At 43.1% G+C, this 18,465-nt stretch overlaps 1 protein-coding gene across 4 annotated transcripts in view; it reads left to right on the plus strand.

Annotated features, from left to right (window-relative positions):
* The window catches only part of LOC126354709 (cholinephosphotransferase 1), a 180,342-nt gene that overhangs the window by 74,742 nt on the left and 87,135 nt on the right, over window positions 1-18,465 (plus strand). For all 4 annotated transcript variants that reach the window (XR_007565376.1, XM_050004551.1, XM_050004550.1 and 1 more), the window contains one exon: window positions 9,406-9,531. Coding sequence is in view for 3 of the 4 variants with exons in the window: in XM_050004551.1 (XP_049860508.1) it covers window positions 9,406-9,531 (126 nt within the window). In the remaining variant the exon portion in view is untranslated. The remainder of the gene's footprint in view (window positions 1-9,405; window positions 9,532-18,465) is intronic.

The following is an 18,465-nucleotide window of genomic DNA, read 5'->3' on the forward strand; positions in this document are numbered from 1 at the left end:
TGATCTGAAATATCTAGTGACTAGAATGAAACACTGCTTTATTTGAGAGAGGCATGCTTTTGGACTTCCAGCATACTTGTTTGATAATGCAACTATGTGCAGGGTAGCTGCAAATCAGGCTTGCAGAGGGCACATTTAGTTTTTGGAAGAAATGAAGGAAGAATAAAAGCAAGAGATGAAATCTGGGGAAGTCAGAACAATTGTTAGGTGATTGGAAGCCAAAGAGTGAACTTCTGCTTTTTAGTTGATTACTAGTGACTATTGTCGTGATGCAAAGCTTGAGTTGCTGATCTTGCCTATAAATGTAGGGCCATTCTTGTTGAAGAGCAGTACCAGATACTTAGTGGTACTAGAATTTCATCATTCCAGATTGCCATTAATGGTCACAGTAATCACATCCACAGGGTTTGTGATTTTTTTTGCTTAGTGGTACTAGAATGTCATCCTTCCAGATTGCCATTAATGGTCACCATAATCACACCCACAGGGTTTGTGATTTTTTGCTGCGAATAGGTCATCTGAGGACCAAGATCCAATTTCAGTTCTGTGTTCTTTTCTTTTTTTCCTTTGCTTTCATCTGTTCACTACGTTTCTTCTTTCTGTCTTCAGACAATTTTGAACCAGTCTTTTTAGCTACACTGCCTTGGAATCCTTCCATTTTAATTTTTGATTGGATGATGACGACGACAACGACAATGAGAGAAGGGAGAGGGTGAAACCTGGCACCAGCACATAGCTTGCTCCTCGCAAATAGCCCAAGGGAGCCACCAAGCTTAATGTCCCCATCCGACGGATGGTCACCAACAGCAGTGTCACATGTCCTCACTTAATGAGACACTGAGGAGTGGTTTGGTATTTAAACCAGGGCATTGGTACAAAGTAATGTGATCAGGAACTTTACACCACAACCTATCCTCCCTTTCCTGGCTAAATATTGTCAGTGAAAATTTTTTTCACCACCTGTATTCAAACCGCCTTACCCGTGTCGAGCACCACCACACAAGCATGTGAAACTTCCTGGCAGATTAAAACTGTGTCGGGCACACAGTTTTAATCTGCCAGGAAGTTTCATATCAGCGCACACTCCGCTGCAGAGTGAAAATCTCATTCTGGACACAAGCATGTGTTAGTGACCTCAGTCACAGATGTGGGTTGTAGGATATGTAATGTGTTAAAAATCACCCACTGTAAGCTCTGAAAAACCAGCATGCTGTAATAGAGATTAGATATCTGCACTTTATATGTGCATGTTATGTGCCATGTAAGTTTCCAATATTTCCGTATTGGATTTGTGTACCGAGTAGAAATATCCGAGGATGTGGTAAATGTGATTACCTCATATATGTGTGGTTATGGCAGTTCAATTGAAGAATATTTTAAAAAATATCCTCTTCTATGGGCTTATCTACTTGTAAGAGCCTCCTATGGTACCAGACCCTCAGAAAAGTTTCTCAATTTAGCCACTGGTTCATAGGAAGTTATATAGATGACATTCATTGCAACTGATCATACCTTCCCACTTGAGACTCTGCAAGTTAAGTTAACTCTTTCCTGGATTATCGTAATAAATCAGCGTGTAGGACTTCCTGCTACTCATTTTCTGCTAATCTCTTGCTTATTTGCCCCTTGAAAAGTTCTTGTAGCACATCGGGTACTGTAGAATAAGCAAGCAGGTGGCCTGTGATTATAAGTTAAAATGTGGGTAGCTAATCTATTTCAAATAAGTCCTGGGGTGCCATTGTGATAAGTTTATTAATGAGAACCATTAAACAGTTAATGTTAAATAGTCTGGAGCAATTCAGCTCAAAATTTAATGAAATTCGAGAATGTGGTAAAACTATCACAGAAGCATGGACTGGGGTTACATCCTGCCACTAACTGACTAGGTTGGTGGGCAGCCAAAATCTCTTGCATACTTACTAAAACTTCATACTATTTGTACGTCATCGGTAACTTAACAATATTCATTTATTTACTATTTTAACTTGTTTAGTGCACATTGGTATTGTCATATTAAAACTCTGATGACTCTTACACTCTACCGAGTATTTCCTGTGGCGAAAGTGGACTTTGATTATTACCATAAAGATGACTTGAAACTTCGTGGCAGATTAAAACTGTGTGCCAGACCTAGACCCGAACTCGAGATCTTTGCCTTTCGTGGGCAAGTGCTTTACATCTACATCCACATCTACATCCATACTCCGCAAGCCACCTGATGGTGTGTGGCGGAGGGTACTTTGAGTACCTCTATTGGTTCTCCTTTCTATTCCAGTCTTGCATTGTTTGTGGAAAGAAAGATTGTCGGTATGCCTCAGTGTGGGCTCTAATCTCTCCGATTTTATCCTCATGGTCTCTTCGCGAGATATACGTAGGAGGGAGCAATATACTGCTTGGCTCCTCAGTGAAGGTATGTTCTCGAAACTTTAACAAAAGCCCGTACCGAGCTACTGAGTGTCTCCTGCAGAGTCTTCCACTGGAGTTTATCTCTCATCTCCGTAACGTTTTCGCGATTACTATATGGTCCTGTAACGAAGCACGCTGTGCTCCATTGGATCTTCTCTCTGTCTTCTATCAACCCTATCTGGTACGGATCTCACACTGGTGAGCAATATTCAAGCAGTGGGCGAACAAGTGTACTGTAACCTACTTCCTTTGTTTATGGATTGCATTTCCATAGGATTCTTCCAGTGAATCTCAGTCTGGCATCCGCTTTACCGACGATCAACTTTATATGGTCATTCCATTTTAGATCACTCCTAATGCCTACTACCAGATAATTCATGGAATTAACTGCTTCCAGTTGCTGACCTGCTATATTGTAACTAAATGGTAAAGGATCTTACTTTCTATGTATTTGCAGCACTTTACACTTGTCTACATTGAGATTCAATTGCCATTTCCTGCACCATGCGTCAATTCTTTGCAGATCATCCTGCATTTCAGTACAATTTTCCATTGTTACAACCTCTAGATATACCACAGCATCATCCGCAGAAAGCCTCGGTGAACTTCCGATGTTATCCATTTATGTATATTGGACTGCAGGTCATTTATGTATATTGTGAATAGCAACAGTCCTATGACACTCCCCTGCGGCACACCTGAAATCACTCTTACTTCAGAAGACTTCTGTCCATTGAGAATGACAGTTACCATCTGAGTTACCAAAGCACAACTCTCGACCTGCCCTCACAGCTTCAATTCTGCCAGTACCTTGTCTCCTACTTTCCAAACTTCACAGAAGCTCCTCTGCGAACTGGCAGAATTGAAACTGTGATGGCAGGTCGTGAGCCATGCTCAGATGGTAGAGCACTTGTACGCGAAAGGCAAAGATCCTGAGTTTGAGTCTCAGTCCTTCACACAGTTTTAATGTGCCAGGAAGTTTCATACCAGTGCACACTCGGCTGCAGTGTGAAAATTTCATTCTGGATAAAGATGACTTGTTAAGTTGCAGGCAGGCTCAATAACGAGACACTCACACATTAGCTTTCAGCCAAAGCTGTAAAGTCAGTAAAAGAAACACACACATTTTCATTCACACAAGCAAGCAGAGCTCTTGCATAAGAGACCGCCATCTACGGCAGCTTGGACCAGAATGAGATTGTCACAAACAGTGGAAGTAGCAATATGGAGTGCTGTCTGGCTGAGTTAGTATGTTACTGTAAGTTAGGGCGGGGATATTTTTTAGGAGCGGAGAATGTGTTACAAAGATAACTTCCATCCACACAGTTCAGAAAAGCTGGTGGTGGAGGGGAGGATCCAGTTGGCTCTAGTAGTGAAACAGCCATTGACATCAAGCATGTTATGTTCAGATACATGTTGTACCACAGGGTGGTCTACTTTGTTCTTGGCCACAGATTGGTGGTCGCTGTTCATCCCTGGTGAACAGCTGGTTGGTAGTCATTTCAATATAAAAGGCTGTGCAGTGATTGCAGTAGAGCTTGTATATGACGTTTCTGCTTTCAGAGGTGGCCCGGCCCCTAATAGGATAGACTAAGCCTGTGACAGGACTGGAATAGGAAGTGTGGGATGGGTGGATTGGGCAGGTCTTGCACCAGTGGCTTCCACAAGGACATGATCGCTGTGGCAAGGGGTTGGGTTTGGGAGTGACAGAGGGATGGATTAGGATGTTGTGGAGATTGAGTGGGTGACAGAACACCACTTTAGAAGGGGTGGGAAGCACCTTGGGTAGGACGTCCCTCATCTCAGGACATCAGATTACAGTGCAACCCCTATTTTACATTTTCATGCGGTCCAGGCTTGAAAAACACAAAATTGAGGGAAAAGCAGAATTGAGGAAAAACTAAAAAAAACATGAATAAAAACACATGTAATTGTCGTAAATGATTAAAAATCGCAATCCTCTCCAACACTTTGTACACAGTCTAAGTGAAGCAAATTAAATGTACAAGACAATGTTCATACAACAATTTGTGATAATGAATTTCATTAGTTCTTAAAAATCACGGATGTGTAACTGCAAGTAAAAACCCATCAAAATATTGAAACTGATACTTGGGTACAAGGTAATCGAGCTGTTTTCTGACATCCTACGACTACAAGTTATACATTAAAATCACGTGTTTTTGAGAGATTATCCTTTGTGCTCATCCAGAAAAAAGGAAAAATTGATGAACATATTTAATTAAACTGAAAACATCGCAGCAGCTAAGTGGTTAACCCATAAGCATAAATACAGCTATCTTCTTTGTGACGTGCTTTGTCACCATTGCTGTTATTGTTTGATGCTTCTCTTATGAGCTACAGTTCATACGCTTGCGCCACCGTTAAAGTGTTACTTTGCGCTTGATGAGAGAAAGAGACACGTGAAAAAATAAGTTTGCTTCCCTAACTGATGTTACAAGCTTCAAAGAAGCCAGCTCACTGAATTTCTGTGCACTGTGTAAAATGTAAATTTGAAAGAAGTGCCCCTCTATTACTACTGCCAATCTTTACAATCTACAGAGTGTGGTGTGTATGTTTGTGTGTGGTGAAAAGTGTATACATGAGTAGTGTATGTAGTTGTTAAACTGTGTCATGTCAGATTTGAACACGAGTCTTAAAAATGTGCTATCGCAAAACCCTTGTTCTATTTCTGTGTGGTATCTCTGTCATAACACATGATCTGCACAAAAAGCATATTTTCAGCACTCCACAAAATGCTTTCAGCCCTACGTGCACTCCCATCACTGAATGACCACTATCCACACATCCAGTAGGTGAGCTCGTTTTACATGTGTGTTAGAGTGGTGTGGTGGGTGCGCTTGCTCTTGGATGACTTAACAAGCCACCAGTCAACAAGAGTCCAGTAGCCGGAGATGGGTGATATCTGTCAATTATGACTGAGCATATTCTTTGAGACACAGTGTTTGAATTTAAAAGGTTGATGGTTGCTAGTGTTGCTGAATATAGTACATTGGAAATACATGCAAAAAGATGAGACTGAGTTACAAGTCGCACAAGAAAAGGCAGTGGCTGGGTCTCTTCGTAACATAGTGGTTCAGTCCGAAACACTTTGCATCAACTGTCTTCTTTTTCCTTTACCAATGCAGTCTGTCAGTAGTTATGTCATAATTGCACGGTGACTCTAAATGCTGCAAGTTGTGTTGACGATACCGATTGTGGACTATGTCAGCATCTCCCCTCTCACACCTTTCCTCTCCACAGCAGTCTAAAATATTCCCTTAATTCTGCCACCACCGATGGTGTGAACCATATGTCTTTTGAGCCATTTATAATTTGTTCAGTCACATCAAACACCAATAGGAAGAAAAGGAAAAATGTCTTGTGAGGTGTCGAGTAAGAACTTAGAATCGAGGTAAACCTTATTAGGAAGGAATGTAAAGTCAGGGAATTTTTAACATTGAATTTATGGGTTTTTCGCAGGGCCTATGAATTCAGGGTGTAGAATCATGAGAAATGTAAAATCAGAAAACTTAAAATGGTAGTTCCACTGCAATGATTTTTTAGCACTGGGGTGTACATTACAGCGCATGTGAAAAGAATGCCTGCTGCCACATGCTGTACCTCAGCATGCCCTCAACTGCATTCATGACGCTCCTCCATTTTAATCTTCTGTTCCCTTTTCATTTCCTTAAAGTTCTAATTACCCTTCCAATAAATTCTTAATGTTTTCTTTTTATTTGTTTGTACTTTCAACATCCTCTCTGCCCTCTTTGACTTTTGAGAAGTCTGTAACTTATTGTCCTTTTGCCTTCATCTTCCATAGAATCAGTTGTGGGTCTGCTTTGCAAACCAGATACGTGCATGTCTGAAATGTGCCAGTGAGGGCCTCGCGTGCATCCAGTGCTGTCATTTCGTTGTTTGTCTAAATAGCTCAGCTTGTAGTTTTTCATTTTTGTTGTTTTTAGTGTTTATTTGCCTCTGTTTTGCTTCAAATAAAGTCCAGTGCAACAAGTAGTGCCAACCCAACATTTGAAGTGAAATGGAGAAAGAAAAGTGTGCTGCACAGACAGGCCAACAATTACCTGGTGCTCATGTTAATAAGAGGATTGCAGCAGCATTGAAAATAAGCAAGAACATTGTTGTATTGATAGGGAAAGAACAGTGCAGTATAGATTGTGGCGAGAGCGGCACTGCATACACACCAGGGAAGAAGTGGTCAAAAAGAAGCAAGTTACAGCTTTGGATGATTTCGATAAAGACACTAACCACAATAATAATAATAATCATCATCATCATCATCATCATGCATAGATATTAGAAGAGAAGGGAACCTCCTACTCTAAATTACTCCCATCACTTCAGAAAGACAATCTTGTTAAGCGAAGCAAATTTTCGTTGCACATGGCACTCAAAGAAAAAGGCTTCATCTATTCGGTGTTTAACAGACATAGAATATAAACAGAAAGCACAGATGTTGTTGCATAGCAGTGTGTAGATTTCTGAGCAGGATTACGGTTGTGGCATTTGCAAATACATTCTATCTAAATGAAACATGGATTGATGCTAGCCTTCCATTATGTATGGGCTGGATTGACAAAATGCTGAAGGAGAAAATGACATGACCTTTTGGAAAAGGAAAGTGAATTATTATGCAGCTACATCAGATGGTTTTGTGCCAAACTGCTTGTTAATGTTTCATTCTAAAAAGACAGGTGATTACTACAAAGAGACGCACAATGTAGCTTCTCAAAAGTGGTTTGACGCATCACTCATGACGAATCTGACGAGTCCATCAGTGATCGTTATGGATAATGCTGCATATAATTCTATAGCTCACAATACGACACCAAGTATGGCAATAAAAAAAGGCTATATTATTCTGTGGCTGATACAATAAAAAGTGCATTTGAACAAATAGTGAGTGGTACAAAAGAAACCACAATTTCAGACATACGTAATTGAAGAGATTGCTAAAAGCCATGGGAATGAAATTATTTAGCTTCCTCCGTACCATTGTCTTTTCAGTGCTGTTGGAGGGATAATTCGTGCCTCAGACCACTTTGTATTCCCGCTAAACTCAAACCACATTGCAGAGGCTCTCCAACAATGTTGGAATAGCACCTGAGCATCAAACAAAATGAGGAATCTTACCTGAAACCCAGGCATAAGTACTTTAATCAAATGGAGCTTTATGGTCCCAAAGATCTGTTTTCAAGTCTCGTACACCTATGGTGTATAGATGCAGACTGATGTGATGACTGACAATTTGTACCAAGGCTAGGTCTTCTGCACCTGAATGGAGAATTTATTGAAAAGTCGGGTTTTGTAGCCAAAAGAGGGAGGAATAATATGGCTTAGTGGAGTCCCAATAAAACAAGCCTGCATAGAGGGGAAGAAAATGTGTTACATTACTTATTGAATGCACCTAGTATATGCCTAGCTTTCAAAGGCTGCTATAACTTTATTTTAATAATGAACCCCCCCCCCCCCCCCCCCTCTCTCTCTCTCTCTCTCTCTCTCTCTCTCTCTCTCTCTCTCTCTCTCTCTCCAATATCAATTCTGTAATGACAGTATGGGAATAAGTATGAAATGTATTCTCTAAATAGTGATTAATTTTTAAAATAAATTTACAACAGTCTTTGAAAAAGCTACAGAAATGAATGATAAGCTACACAACTCTATTAGCGCATAAACCCAAGCTGGCATGATCAAAAGAGTACACAAATAGAGGGCTTGTTGATAATAGTGATGTTGCTATGTGCCGGTATTTCGTTTGATGGAATACACGTTTTCTCTTACTGGAGGGGAAATAAACAAAAGTACAACCATGTTATTTGCATTGGACGAACTTTTTTGCTTTTATTTGTGTGTGTGTGGGGGGGGGGGAGGGGGGGGGGGGACTGTAGCAGTGAAATTTTTCCACAGATCACTTTTCCTCTAAAGAAGCTTGTTTGCAATTGTGTACACGGCATCACTTAATTTTTTTCCATAGTCTCGTAAAACCCAGCTATGTTAGAGGGCATCTGATCCTGATAATTGGTCATAAGAAGTCACAGCTTGCCTTATATAACTTGCATACTTCAGTAAGGAAGAATGAGTCGAGGAATATGAAGCAACCACAGTGCCACAGTTTTCAGACTATTCATATTCACTTAACTATGGCTGGTAGCAATAAAACCATTACTGCACTGAGGCAACAGCCGCATCTCAATTTATAATGTACGCAACCTTCAGCATTCAACATGTACTCATTCCATTTCTTACCTCTAATGGGACAACATGAAATTTAGGGAAACAACATAGATGTTCTCATTCCCTGTTCCCCTTAAGCTCTCACCTCACTGTTGAGGGGCAGGGCATGTGTTGAGGGGAAAAAAATAGCAGCTGAAGTAACTTGCAGTAAGCTGTTCGGCCGTTGTCACCTCTTCCTGATGTGTTAGACAAATTGAAGTCTAGTCATTTGTGCTTAGGGGATGCTCAGAGAGTGGTTGTGAAGTGCATTTGGTGTACAAATTTCAGTACACAACATTTATATGCAGACAACAGAGCATGAAGTTATTGTAGCATAGGACATAATCTATGTTCTAACAAATAAGAGTAAAGTTGTTGCAAAACACTTAAAATTTTATGTCCTATCATATGCGCTTCCTACATTATTAAGAGCCAGAGTTGAATAAGTTGACAGGGTATTCAGCCTATCCGTATATTCTGTGACTTCTTTGTCTAGCAAGCTTCTCACCTTGAGCATTGAGAACATCAACTTTTTTGTTATCATTGTGATTTAATAGAAATTCCAGTAGGTTAGGTTTACTGTTTTACAAAAAAATATGGTGGTAAAAGAATGGAACATTTTAAAATTTGGAATGTGTTTTCGGTAATAGAATTAGCTAACTGCTACGCATGTATCTTCAGTTTCAGATCTTGGCATTAAATGTGAATTGTAATTTTCTGTAACTCTGAAGAATCATACTTATATCATGCTCATTTCTTCCTTAGGTTGCTCATATGACGAAGAATGAAATGGAGTATTTAGATACAGCACTGGTTGGGCCGGCCATGCTGTTTCTCAACCAGTATTTCAATTTTTTCATTCGTGAATATATAGTGTTATGGCTGTGTTTGGTAAGTATCCAAATATCTGCTGTCTGGTTTAATACATCTGCAATGTGATTTACTCCTAAAAAGTCATGATTCATTCTAGAATTTAGATTGTGAATTGAAGGTTGTAACCTTTGTAGATCCACTGTGAGCAACATGTTCCAGTTTTGGTTGTTAATTGATGTGAACAACAAAAATCTTTAGCCTCTAACAACAAACTGGGTTTTGCAGTAGTTAAGACTCCAAAAAGGATTTTGCTTAAGTATTCACAATTATTTCTTCTGATTGTTGTCTTTTTATTCCTCTCATTTCTTAAGGTGGGATGTTCATAAGACTATATTGTTTTCAACTCCTTAAATCTCATCATCTTGGCGATCAAGATTTCATAATGGTGCTACATAATAGTTCAGGTCCTTTTCAAAATTTGCTAATGAATTTACTTTAGAGGTATTCAAACAATGGAAAATCTGGGATGGAATGTAACAATTTTATGAAAAGGATAGTTGCTAATCACCGTATAGTGGAGATGCTGAGTCATAGATAGGCGTAACAGAAAGACTGTCACAAAATCAGCTTTTGGCCAACAAGGACTTTGTCAAAAATAGACCCCTACACACACACACACACACACACACACACACACACACACACACACGCACACACACACACAGACAGGACCACACGACCACAGTCTCTGGGAGCTGAAGCCAGACTATGAGCAGCAACAGCAGTGCATGATGGGAGAGGCAACTGGGTGGAGGAAATAAGGACAATGGGACAGGGGAAGGATACCAGGGTAGGGGTGGGGGATGGCGAAGTGCTGCTGGGGAGCATGCAGTGACCAGGTGGAGAGAGGTTAGGGCAGTTGGGAGGTTAGATGAAGGGCAGGGGAGAGAGGGGGGGTTGTGAAAAAGGAGAGAAGTAAAAAGACTGGGGGTGCTGGTGGAACAGCTGTGTAATGCTGGAATGGGAAAAGGGAAGTTGCTAGATGGGTGAGAACAATGATAAACGAAGGTTGAGGCCAGTAGGGTTACGGGCATGTAGGATGTATTGCAGGGAGAGTTCTCATGTGTGCAGTTAAGAAAAGCAGGTGTTTATGGGAAGGATCCATACGGCACAGGCTGTGAAGCATAATTGAAATGGTGAGTGTCATGATGGACAGCGTGCCCAGCAAACGGAGGGTCCAGTTGTTTCTTGGCCAGCAGCACAGTGGTTGCAGCTTAGCTTGTTGGTCACAGGCAGCCCTCCCTTTGATGGGGTCCCCCTGCGGGTCTGGGGGTAAGAATAGACCCAAGGTATTCCTGCCTGTCGTAAGAGGTGACTAAAAGGAGTTTTGCACATTTTGGCCTTTGTGTGAAGGTCCCCTGTAGGGTTTGACCTCCATTTCTCAAAATTTTCCCAAAGAGTGAGCCAATTGGGGAAGGGTGCTTTACATGGTGCTTCATGTCCATCGTGCATTGAGATCTGTAGCCCACTTTCTCGTCTTTGCATTGCAGTCCCGCCCATTCTCCATCTCTTGGTCGAGGACACCTTCCTGGGTACCATGCACTTTCTGTGCCGACTATGACCGTGGACTACTTCTTACTTTATATCCAGCACGGTAGCCAGTCCATTGGGGTGAGACCATGATGCACCCTGTTGGTTGTAGCCCCCTGAAAACACAGGGATCGCTCTGCTGATGTCTGCGCCGTTAACTCCCCACATATGCCAAGAAGTAGATGTCAGGGCAGATGACGCGCCATGAAGCGTAGTGCATCATCTCATGCTGGTGGTCTGCCACCAGCAGTCTCAAAGTGGGCAAAGTCTAACTTAAATGGTAAGAAATATGACTCCCAAGTCATTCCCCTCCCAGTCCACACCATGGGAAGATTGCCAGGCTAAGGATGGCAGTGAAGCTTATTCGCCCTGGTACCTTGTATGTACGATAGTTGATGGGGAATCTTTCATGTCCATGAAGCCACAGTTTTTTGTGGATCATTTGCAGAACAAGTTTGGGGAGATGGGGTGCTTGTCCAAAATGCGCTCTGGGTCAGTTTTGATAAAAAAAGCGTCGTCTGCCCAGTCACAGGCATTACTTGCTTGTGGCAAGTTGGGGGATGTTTCTGTTACCATCCCACCTCATAAGAGCTTTAATATGGTCCAGGGTACTATATTCCACAGGGACTTCCCTTTGCAGTCTGACGACGAGCTGCCCACCAATTTAGAGCGGAGGGTGTTCATTTTGTCCAGCACATCCATCGGTTTCCGGGGGATAACCAGGTTGCCACCGGCGCCTTTATCTTGGCCTTCGACGTTGATATATTGCCCAAGGTCAAGATGATGGTCTATCGCTGTGATGTCAAACCATATATCCCTCCCCCTATGCAGTGCTGGAAGTTTGGCCGTATGCCTTCCCACTGTACTTCCAGCCCACCTGTTGAGATTCTGGACAGCCATCGCATCCCAATACTGCAGGCGCCCCACCTCCAGTAGCTGAGTGGTCAGCGTGACAGAATGTTGGCCCTAAGGCCCAGGTTCGAATCCCGGCTGGGTCGGAGATTTTCTCCGCTCAGCGACTGGGTGTTCTATTGTCCTAATCATCGTCATTTCATCCCCATCGCCACGCAACTCGCCGAAGTGGCATCAAATCGAAAGACTTGCACCCGGCGAACTGTCTACCCAATGGGAGGCCCTAGTCACAAGACATTTACATTTACCTGCTTTTTGCATTGCCATCCAGGAAACCTGGTTTTCGACAATGCAGACCCCTGCTCTCCATAGCAGTTATAATCGAGCATCAGGTGGAGTTTGCGTTTGTCTCCTAAACACAGTCTGTAGTGAACTGTGCCCCTTCAAACCCCTCTTGAAGCTGTGGTGGTCAGAATACAGACGATGCAGGAAATAACTCTCTGCAGTGTATATCTTCTTCCAGATGGTGCAGTACTCCTGATTGTATTAGCTGTACTGATTTATCAACTCCCTAAACCCTTCCTACTTTTGGGAGATTTTATCACCCATAGCCCCTTGTGAGGTGACACTGTGCTTGCTGGCTGAGGCAAAGATGTCGAAACTTTACTGCCTCAGTTCGACTTCTGTGTCTTAAATACTGGGGCTGCAACACATATCAGTGTGGCTCATGGTAGTTACTCGGCCGTTGATTTATCTATTTGCAGCCCAGAACTTCTCCCATCTATCCACCAGCGAGCACATGAAGACCTGTGTGGTAGTGACGACTTCCCCATTTTCCTGTCGCTGCCCCGGCTTCGGGCCCATGGACACCTGCCCAGACGGGCTTTAAACAAGGCGGACTGGGAAACTTTCACCTCTGATGTTATCGTTGACTCTGCCCCACATGGTAACATCAATGTGATGGTTGAGCAGGTGACTACCACATTTGTTTCTCCAGCAGGAAGCGCGATCCCTAAAGGGTGCCCCATCGAAAGACAGTCTCTTGGTGCTTGACGGAAGTAGCTGAGGCAATTGCAGAGCGTTGGTGAGCTCTACAGCGGCATAAGTGACACTCTTCCCTAGGACATCTTATACCCTTTAAGTGGCTCTGTGCCCAGGTACTCCACCTTATAAAATAATGGAAACAGGAGTGTTGGGAGAGGTATGTGTCAACCATTGGGTGCCATACATCACCTTCCAAAGTCTGGACGAAGATTGTACCTCTTTCCACAAAATTATTTTTTGGGTACCAGGCCCCAACAAGTGTCTCCAGAAGTACCATCAATGGCGTGCTATGTACCAATGCAAATGCAATTTCCGAGCACTTTTCTGAGCACTAATCTCGAGAGTCTGCATCGGAGAACTACCCCACAGCCTTTCACACTCACAAACAGCGGATGGAAAAGAAAAGAAAGTCCTCTCATTCACTACATGCCACAGTGAACCCTATGATGCCCCATTTACATAGTGGGAGCTCCTCACCACTACCGAGCTACTTGGCGCAGTGGTTAGCACACTGGACTCGCATTCGGGAGGACGATGGTTCAATCCCGTCTCCGGCCATCCTAATTTAGATTTTCCGTGATTTCCCTAAATCGTTACAGGCAAATGCCGGGGTGGTTCCTTTGACAGAGCACTGCCGATTTCCTTCCCAATCCTTCCCTAACCCGAGCTTGCGCTTCGTCTCTAATGACCTCGTTGTCGACGGGACGTTAAACACTAACCACCACCATCCTCACCACTCTTTCACATTGCCCCGACACAGCTCCTGGGCCGGATCGGATCTAGTCAGATGATTAAACATCTCTTGTCTGACTACAAGTGCCTTCTGGCCCCACGTCAGGGCGGCTTCTGCCAGGGGTGCTCTACAACTGTGTCCCTTGAGTCTGCCATCCAAACAGCCTTTTCCAGGCGGCAACACATGGTGCCATCTTTTTTTACTTACATAAAGCATACAACACAAACTGACGACATCATATCCTTGCCACATTATATGGGTGGAGTCTCCGAGGACCGCTCCCGACTTTTATCCAGAATTTCCTGTCGCTCCGTACCTTCCGCGTCCAACTTGGTGCCTGCCATAGTTCCCTATGTACTCTGGAGAATGGGGTCCTGCAGGGCTCTATATTGAGTGTATCACTATTTTTAGTGGCCATTAACGGTCTCACAGCAGCTGTAGGGCTATCTGTCTCCCCCCCTCTGTATGTAGATGGCTTCTGCATTTCGTACTGCTCCACCAGTACTGGTGTTGCTGAGCGACGCCACAGGGAGCCATCCATAAGGCGTAGTCATGGGCTCTCGCCCACGGCAATCAGTTTTCGGCCGTTAAGTCATGTATCATTTCTGTTGGCATTGTACCGTTCATCGGGAACCAGAACTTTACCTTCATGATGATCCCCCGACTGTTGTGGAGACATATCGATTCTTAGGACTGGTTTTCAACACCCGATTGACGTGGCTACCTCACCTTCGTCAGCTTAAGCGGAAGTGCTGGCAGCACCTCAATGCCCTCCTCTGCCTGAGCAACACCAATTGGGGTGCAGATAACTCTACTCAGCTGCAGCTCTACAAAGCCTTGTTCAATCCCGCCTTGACTATGGGAGTCTGATTTATGTTTCAACCCAGTGCACCACTGTGGTGTTCGCCTAGCGATGGGAGCTTTCAGATTGAGTCTGGTGACCAGTGTCCTGGTGGAGGCCGGAGATCCGACATTCACAACTGCTCACCAGTTACGTTGTACACATTAGTAGTTCTCCCGAGCATCCAAATTACTGTCCCCTTTTTCCACCCGCGGCAGTTCATCTCTCACATAGGCGGCCCAGGTCAGGGCTAATGATTGCGGTTGGCATGCGATCCCTTCTGTCTGAACTAGAGTCCTTCCTTGTATCACCTCCCATCCAGGTCAATCCGTGTGCACCTCCATGGTGTACACCTTGACCACAGATTCATTTGGACTTTTTGCATTACCCTAAGGACTCAGTTACTCCTGCTGCTCTCCACTGTCACTTCCTCTCGATTCTTTAGGTGTTCAGGGGCTCTGAAGTGGTTTACACCTACGGCTTGATGGCTGATGGTCATGTTGGCTTTGCCTACATCTACAGAGGCCATTTTGAACATCATTCCTTGCCCGATGGCTGCAGTGTATTCACTGCAGAGGTGGTGGCCATATCTCGTGCACTTCAGTATATACGTTCATGCCCCGGTGAATCGTTGCTTCTGTGTACTGACTCCTTGAGCAGCCTACAAGCTATCGAGCAGAGATACCCCGCCATCCTATGGTGGTGTCCATCCAGGAGTCCATCTATACCCTGGACTGGTTCTGTCGTGAGTGGTGTTTGTGTGAACCCCAGGACATGTCGGCATACCAGGAATCAAACTTGCCGACAGGCTGGCCAAACAGGCTACGCGGAAACCGCTTCTGGAGATGGGCATATCTGAACCTGACCTGCATTCTGAGTTATGCTGCAGGGTTTTTCAGCTATGGGAGACAGAATGGCACAACAGTACACACAACAAACTGCATGTCATTAAGGAGGCTGCGAAAGTGTGGAAGTCTTGCTTGCGGGGCTCTCACAGGGAATCAGCTGTTCTCTGCTGGCCCCGCATTAGTCACTAGTCACGCATGTCGGGTCCACGGTTACCTTCTGCGCCGTGAAGACTCGTCTGAGTGTCAGTACAGTGCCCGGTTGACAGTGGCCCATATGCTGGTGCAGTGTCCCACTTTGATTGCCCAGCGACAAAATCTTGGGTTACCCAACTCGTTGCCGCTAATATTATCTGACAACGCCTCATTGGCTGATTTAGTTTTACGTTTTATTCGTGATGGTAGGTTTTATCATTTTATTTAAGTTGTAGTGCATGTTCTTTGTCCCTCTGTGCCCTCCACCCTAGTGCTTCTAGGTGGAGGTTTTAATGTGTTGCAGAGTGGCTGGCTTCTCTCTCTCTCTCTCTCTCTCTCTCTCTCTCTCTCTCTCTCTCTTTTTCCTCATGGTCAGCCAGCCATGGTAATCTGCTTTGTTATTTTAATGTTGTTGTTTTAATGTCTTTAACCCATTGCTTGCGTTTCTTTGGCTTTCTTGTCCCCTTTTATCCATTTACATCTTTGTTGCCCTTAACCGTTCTTGTGTTTTTCCTTTCATTCAGTTATGAGTTGTCAGTCTTGTCTGTTTTATTCTCACACTTGTGGCATTGTTTTATTCGGAACAAGGGACTGATGACATATTTGGTCCCTTCCCCCCTCTTTTAATCCAACCAACCAATCTTTGATGGGGTAGGTGATGTTTGTGACCAGACTTGAGTTGGTGGTGATAGGAGAATGTATGGCACAGGGCATGCATCTAGGTCTATTACAGGGATGTGATCCGTGAGGTATTGATTTATTAGAGGTATTCATTTATTTAAATGTCAGTCTGTCGTGAAATACGCAACATTTAACTTTCATCTGAAACCCATGCTCCACTAACATTACTTTTAGTGTTGAAAACAAAAATCAGAATAAATTGTTCATGTGAATGCTTCACACACTGGACAGCGTCTTCGTATTTAAACATAGCAATACTTCATTTTTCCATTTTCTCACTCATTAGACAATGGGTATTGTCCGTATTATATTGTCTCTTTTCACACCTTCCTCCACTCGTTGTACGGCAATTTTGTCTGGTGGTAAAACACTTCTGGGGTTCCGTGACGAACATCATTTTTGTGTGTAGTTAACATGAAGAAAGGAGGAGTTGCAACATACAGTCAAACCCCACTTCTACAATTTTCAAGGGGCTTCAAAAAATGGTGTAAAATGTGAGGAAAATGTAAAATGTAGGAAATAACATTTTAAGCGGTAAAAGTTATATATAGGATACCTCTTTGCCTTTTTGCACTTTATGAATGACATATGTACATAAAGGGCATCAAAACATTTGTTAGGGACTTGTTTATTAACTAATAAATGTTTATTTTCTAGTAAAAACTGCTGATGTAACTGGAACTGATAACTGTCTGTGAAGTCAAAACATTTTACTCCATTTCAGACGTCACAATCAATGTTTTCGAAAACCAGCAGCTGTCATTCATTATTTAAATAATGAAATACTGCACTAGTTAGTTATTTATTTGAACGAACCTGGTTACTCCCATCAGCCAAGTAGAACTTGGCAGCAGTGGGAAATACGGCACAAGTTGTTCCAACTTTTACATGTTTTCTGGTTCAAATCTGCTGAGTAGAATGCCCTGGTGTTAAGAAACTTAACCATATAATATTTGTAAACACTACTGGACAGCCAACATCCTGCCAGTGTCATTTTTTTGTCCAGGAACATTTTTTCCTAATGCGTAAATAATGTCAATATGTTGACACAAAATTGGGTGCAAATCAACATTGTGGACATAATAAATTTGATGGGAATGATAATAAATGTCGTAAACAGTGGGAAAACATTATTTCCGGTAACGTAAAAGTGAGGTTATACTGTATGTAAAATTAGGACCCAAAATGTAGATCAGAATCTAAAGCATTTGCTTGCGAGTTGTTGCAGAAGAGAACTTCCTTACTAGTTTACAGATCCACTCTAGGAAACTTTCACCAGATTTTGAGACCTGACGAAGTATGGAGGAGGGTACCCTGAGTACCTCTATCGGTTCTCCCTTCTATTCCAGTCTCGTATTGTTCTTGGAAAGAAGGATTGTCGGTATGCTTCTGTGTGGGCTCTAATCTCTCTGATTTTATCCTCATGGTCTCTTCGCGAGATATACATGGGAGTGAGCAATATACTCTTTACTCTTCTGTGAAGGTATGTTCTCGAAACTTTAACAAAAGCCCGTACCGAGCTAATGAGCGTCTCTCCTGCAGAGTCTTCCACTGGAGTTTATCTATCATCTCAATTCACTGCAGGTCCTCCTGAATTTCAGTACAATTTTCAATTGTTACAACCTCTCGATGCATCATCTGCAAAAAGCCTCAGTGAACTTCCGATGTCATCCACCAGGTCATTTATGTATATTGTGAATAGCAACGGTCCTATGACACTCCCCTGCGGCACACCTGAAATCATTCTTACTTCGGAAGACTTCTCTCCATTGGAAATGACATGCTGCGTTCTGTTATCTAGGAACTCCTCAATCCAATCACACAATTGGTCTGATAGTCCATATGCTCTTACTTTGTTCGTTAAATGACTGTGGGGAACTGTATCGAACGCCTTGCGGAAGTCGAGAAACACAGCATCTACCTGTGAACCCGTGTCTTTGGCCCTGTGAGTCTCATGGATGAACAGCTCGAGCTGGGTTTCACACGACCGTCTTTTTCAAAACCCATGCTGATTCCTACAGAGTAGATTTCTAGTCTCCAGAAAAGTCATAATGAGTGTTCCAAAATTCTACAACTGATCGACGTTAGAGATATAGGTCTATAGTTCTGCACATCTGTTTGACGTCCCCTCTTGAAAACGGGGATGACCTGTGCCCTTTTCCAATCCTTTGGAACGCTACGCTCTTTTAGAGACCTGCGGTACACCACTGCAAGAAGGGGGGCAAGTTCCT

The sequence above is a fragment of the Schistocerca gregaria genome, chromosome 3, assembly GCF_023897955.1.
Source record: "Schistocerca gregaria isolate iqSchGreg1 chromosome 3, iqSchGreg1.2, whole genome shotgun sequence".
Taxonomy (NCBI): Eukaryota; Metazoa; Arthropoda; class Insecta; order Orthoptera; family Acrididae; genus Schistocerca; species Schistocerca gregaria.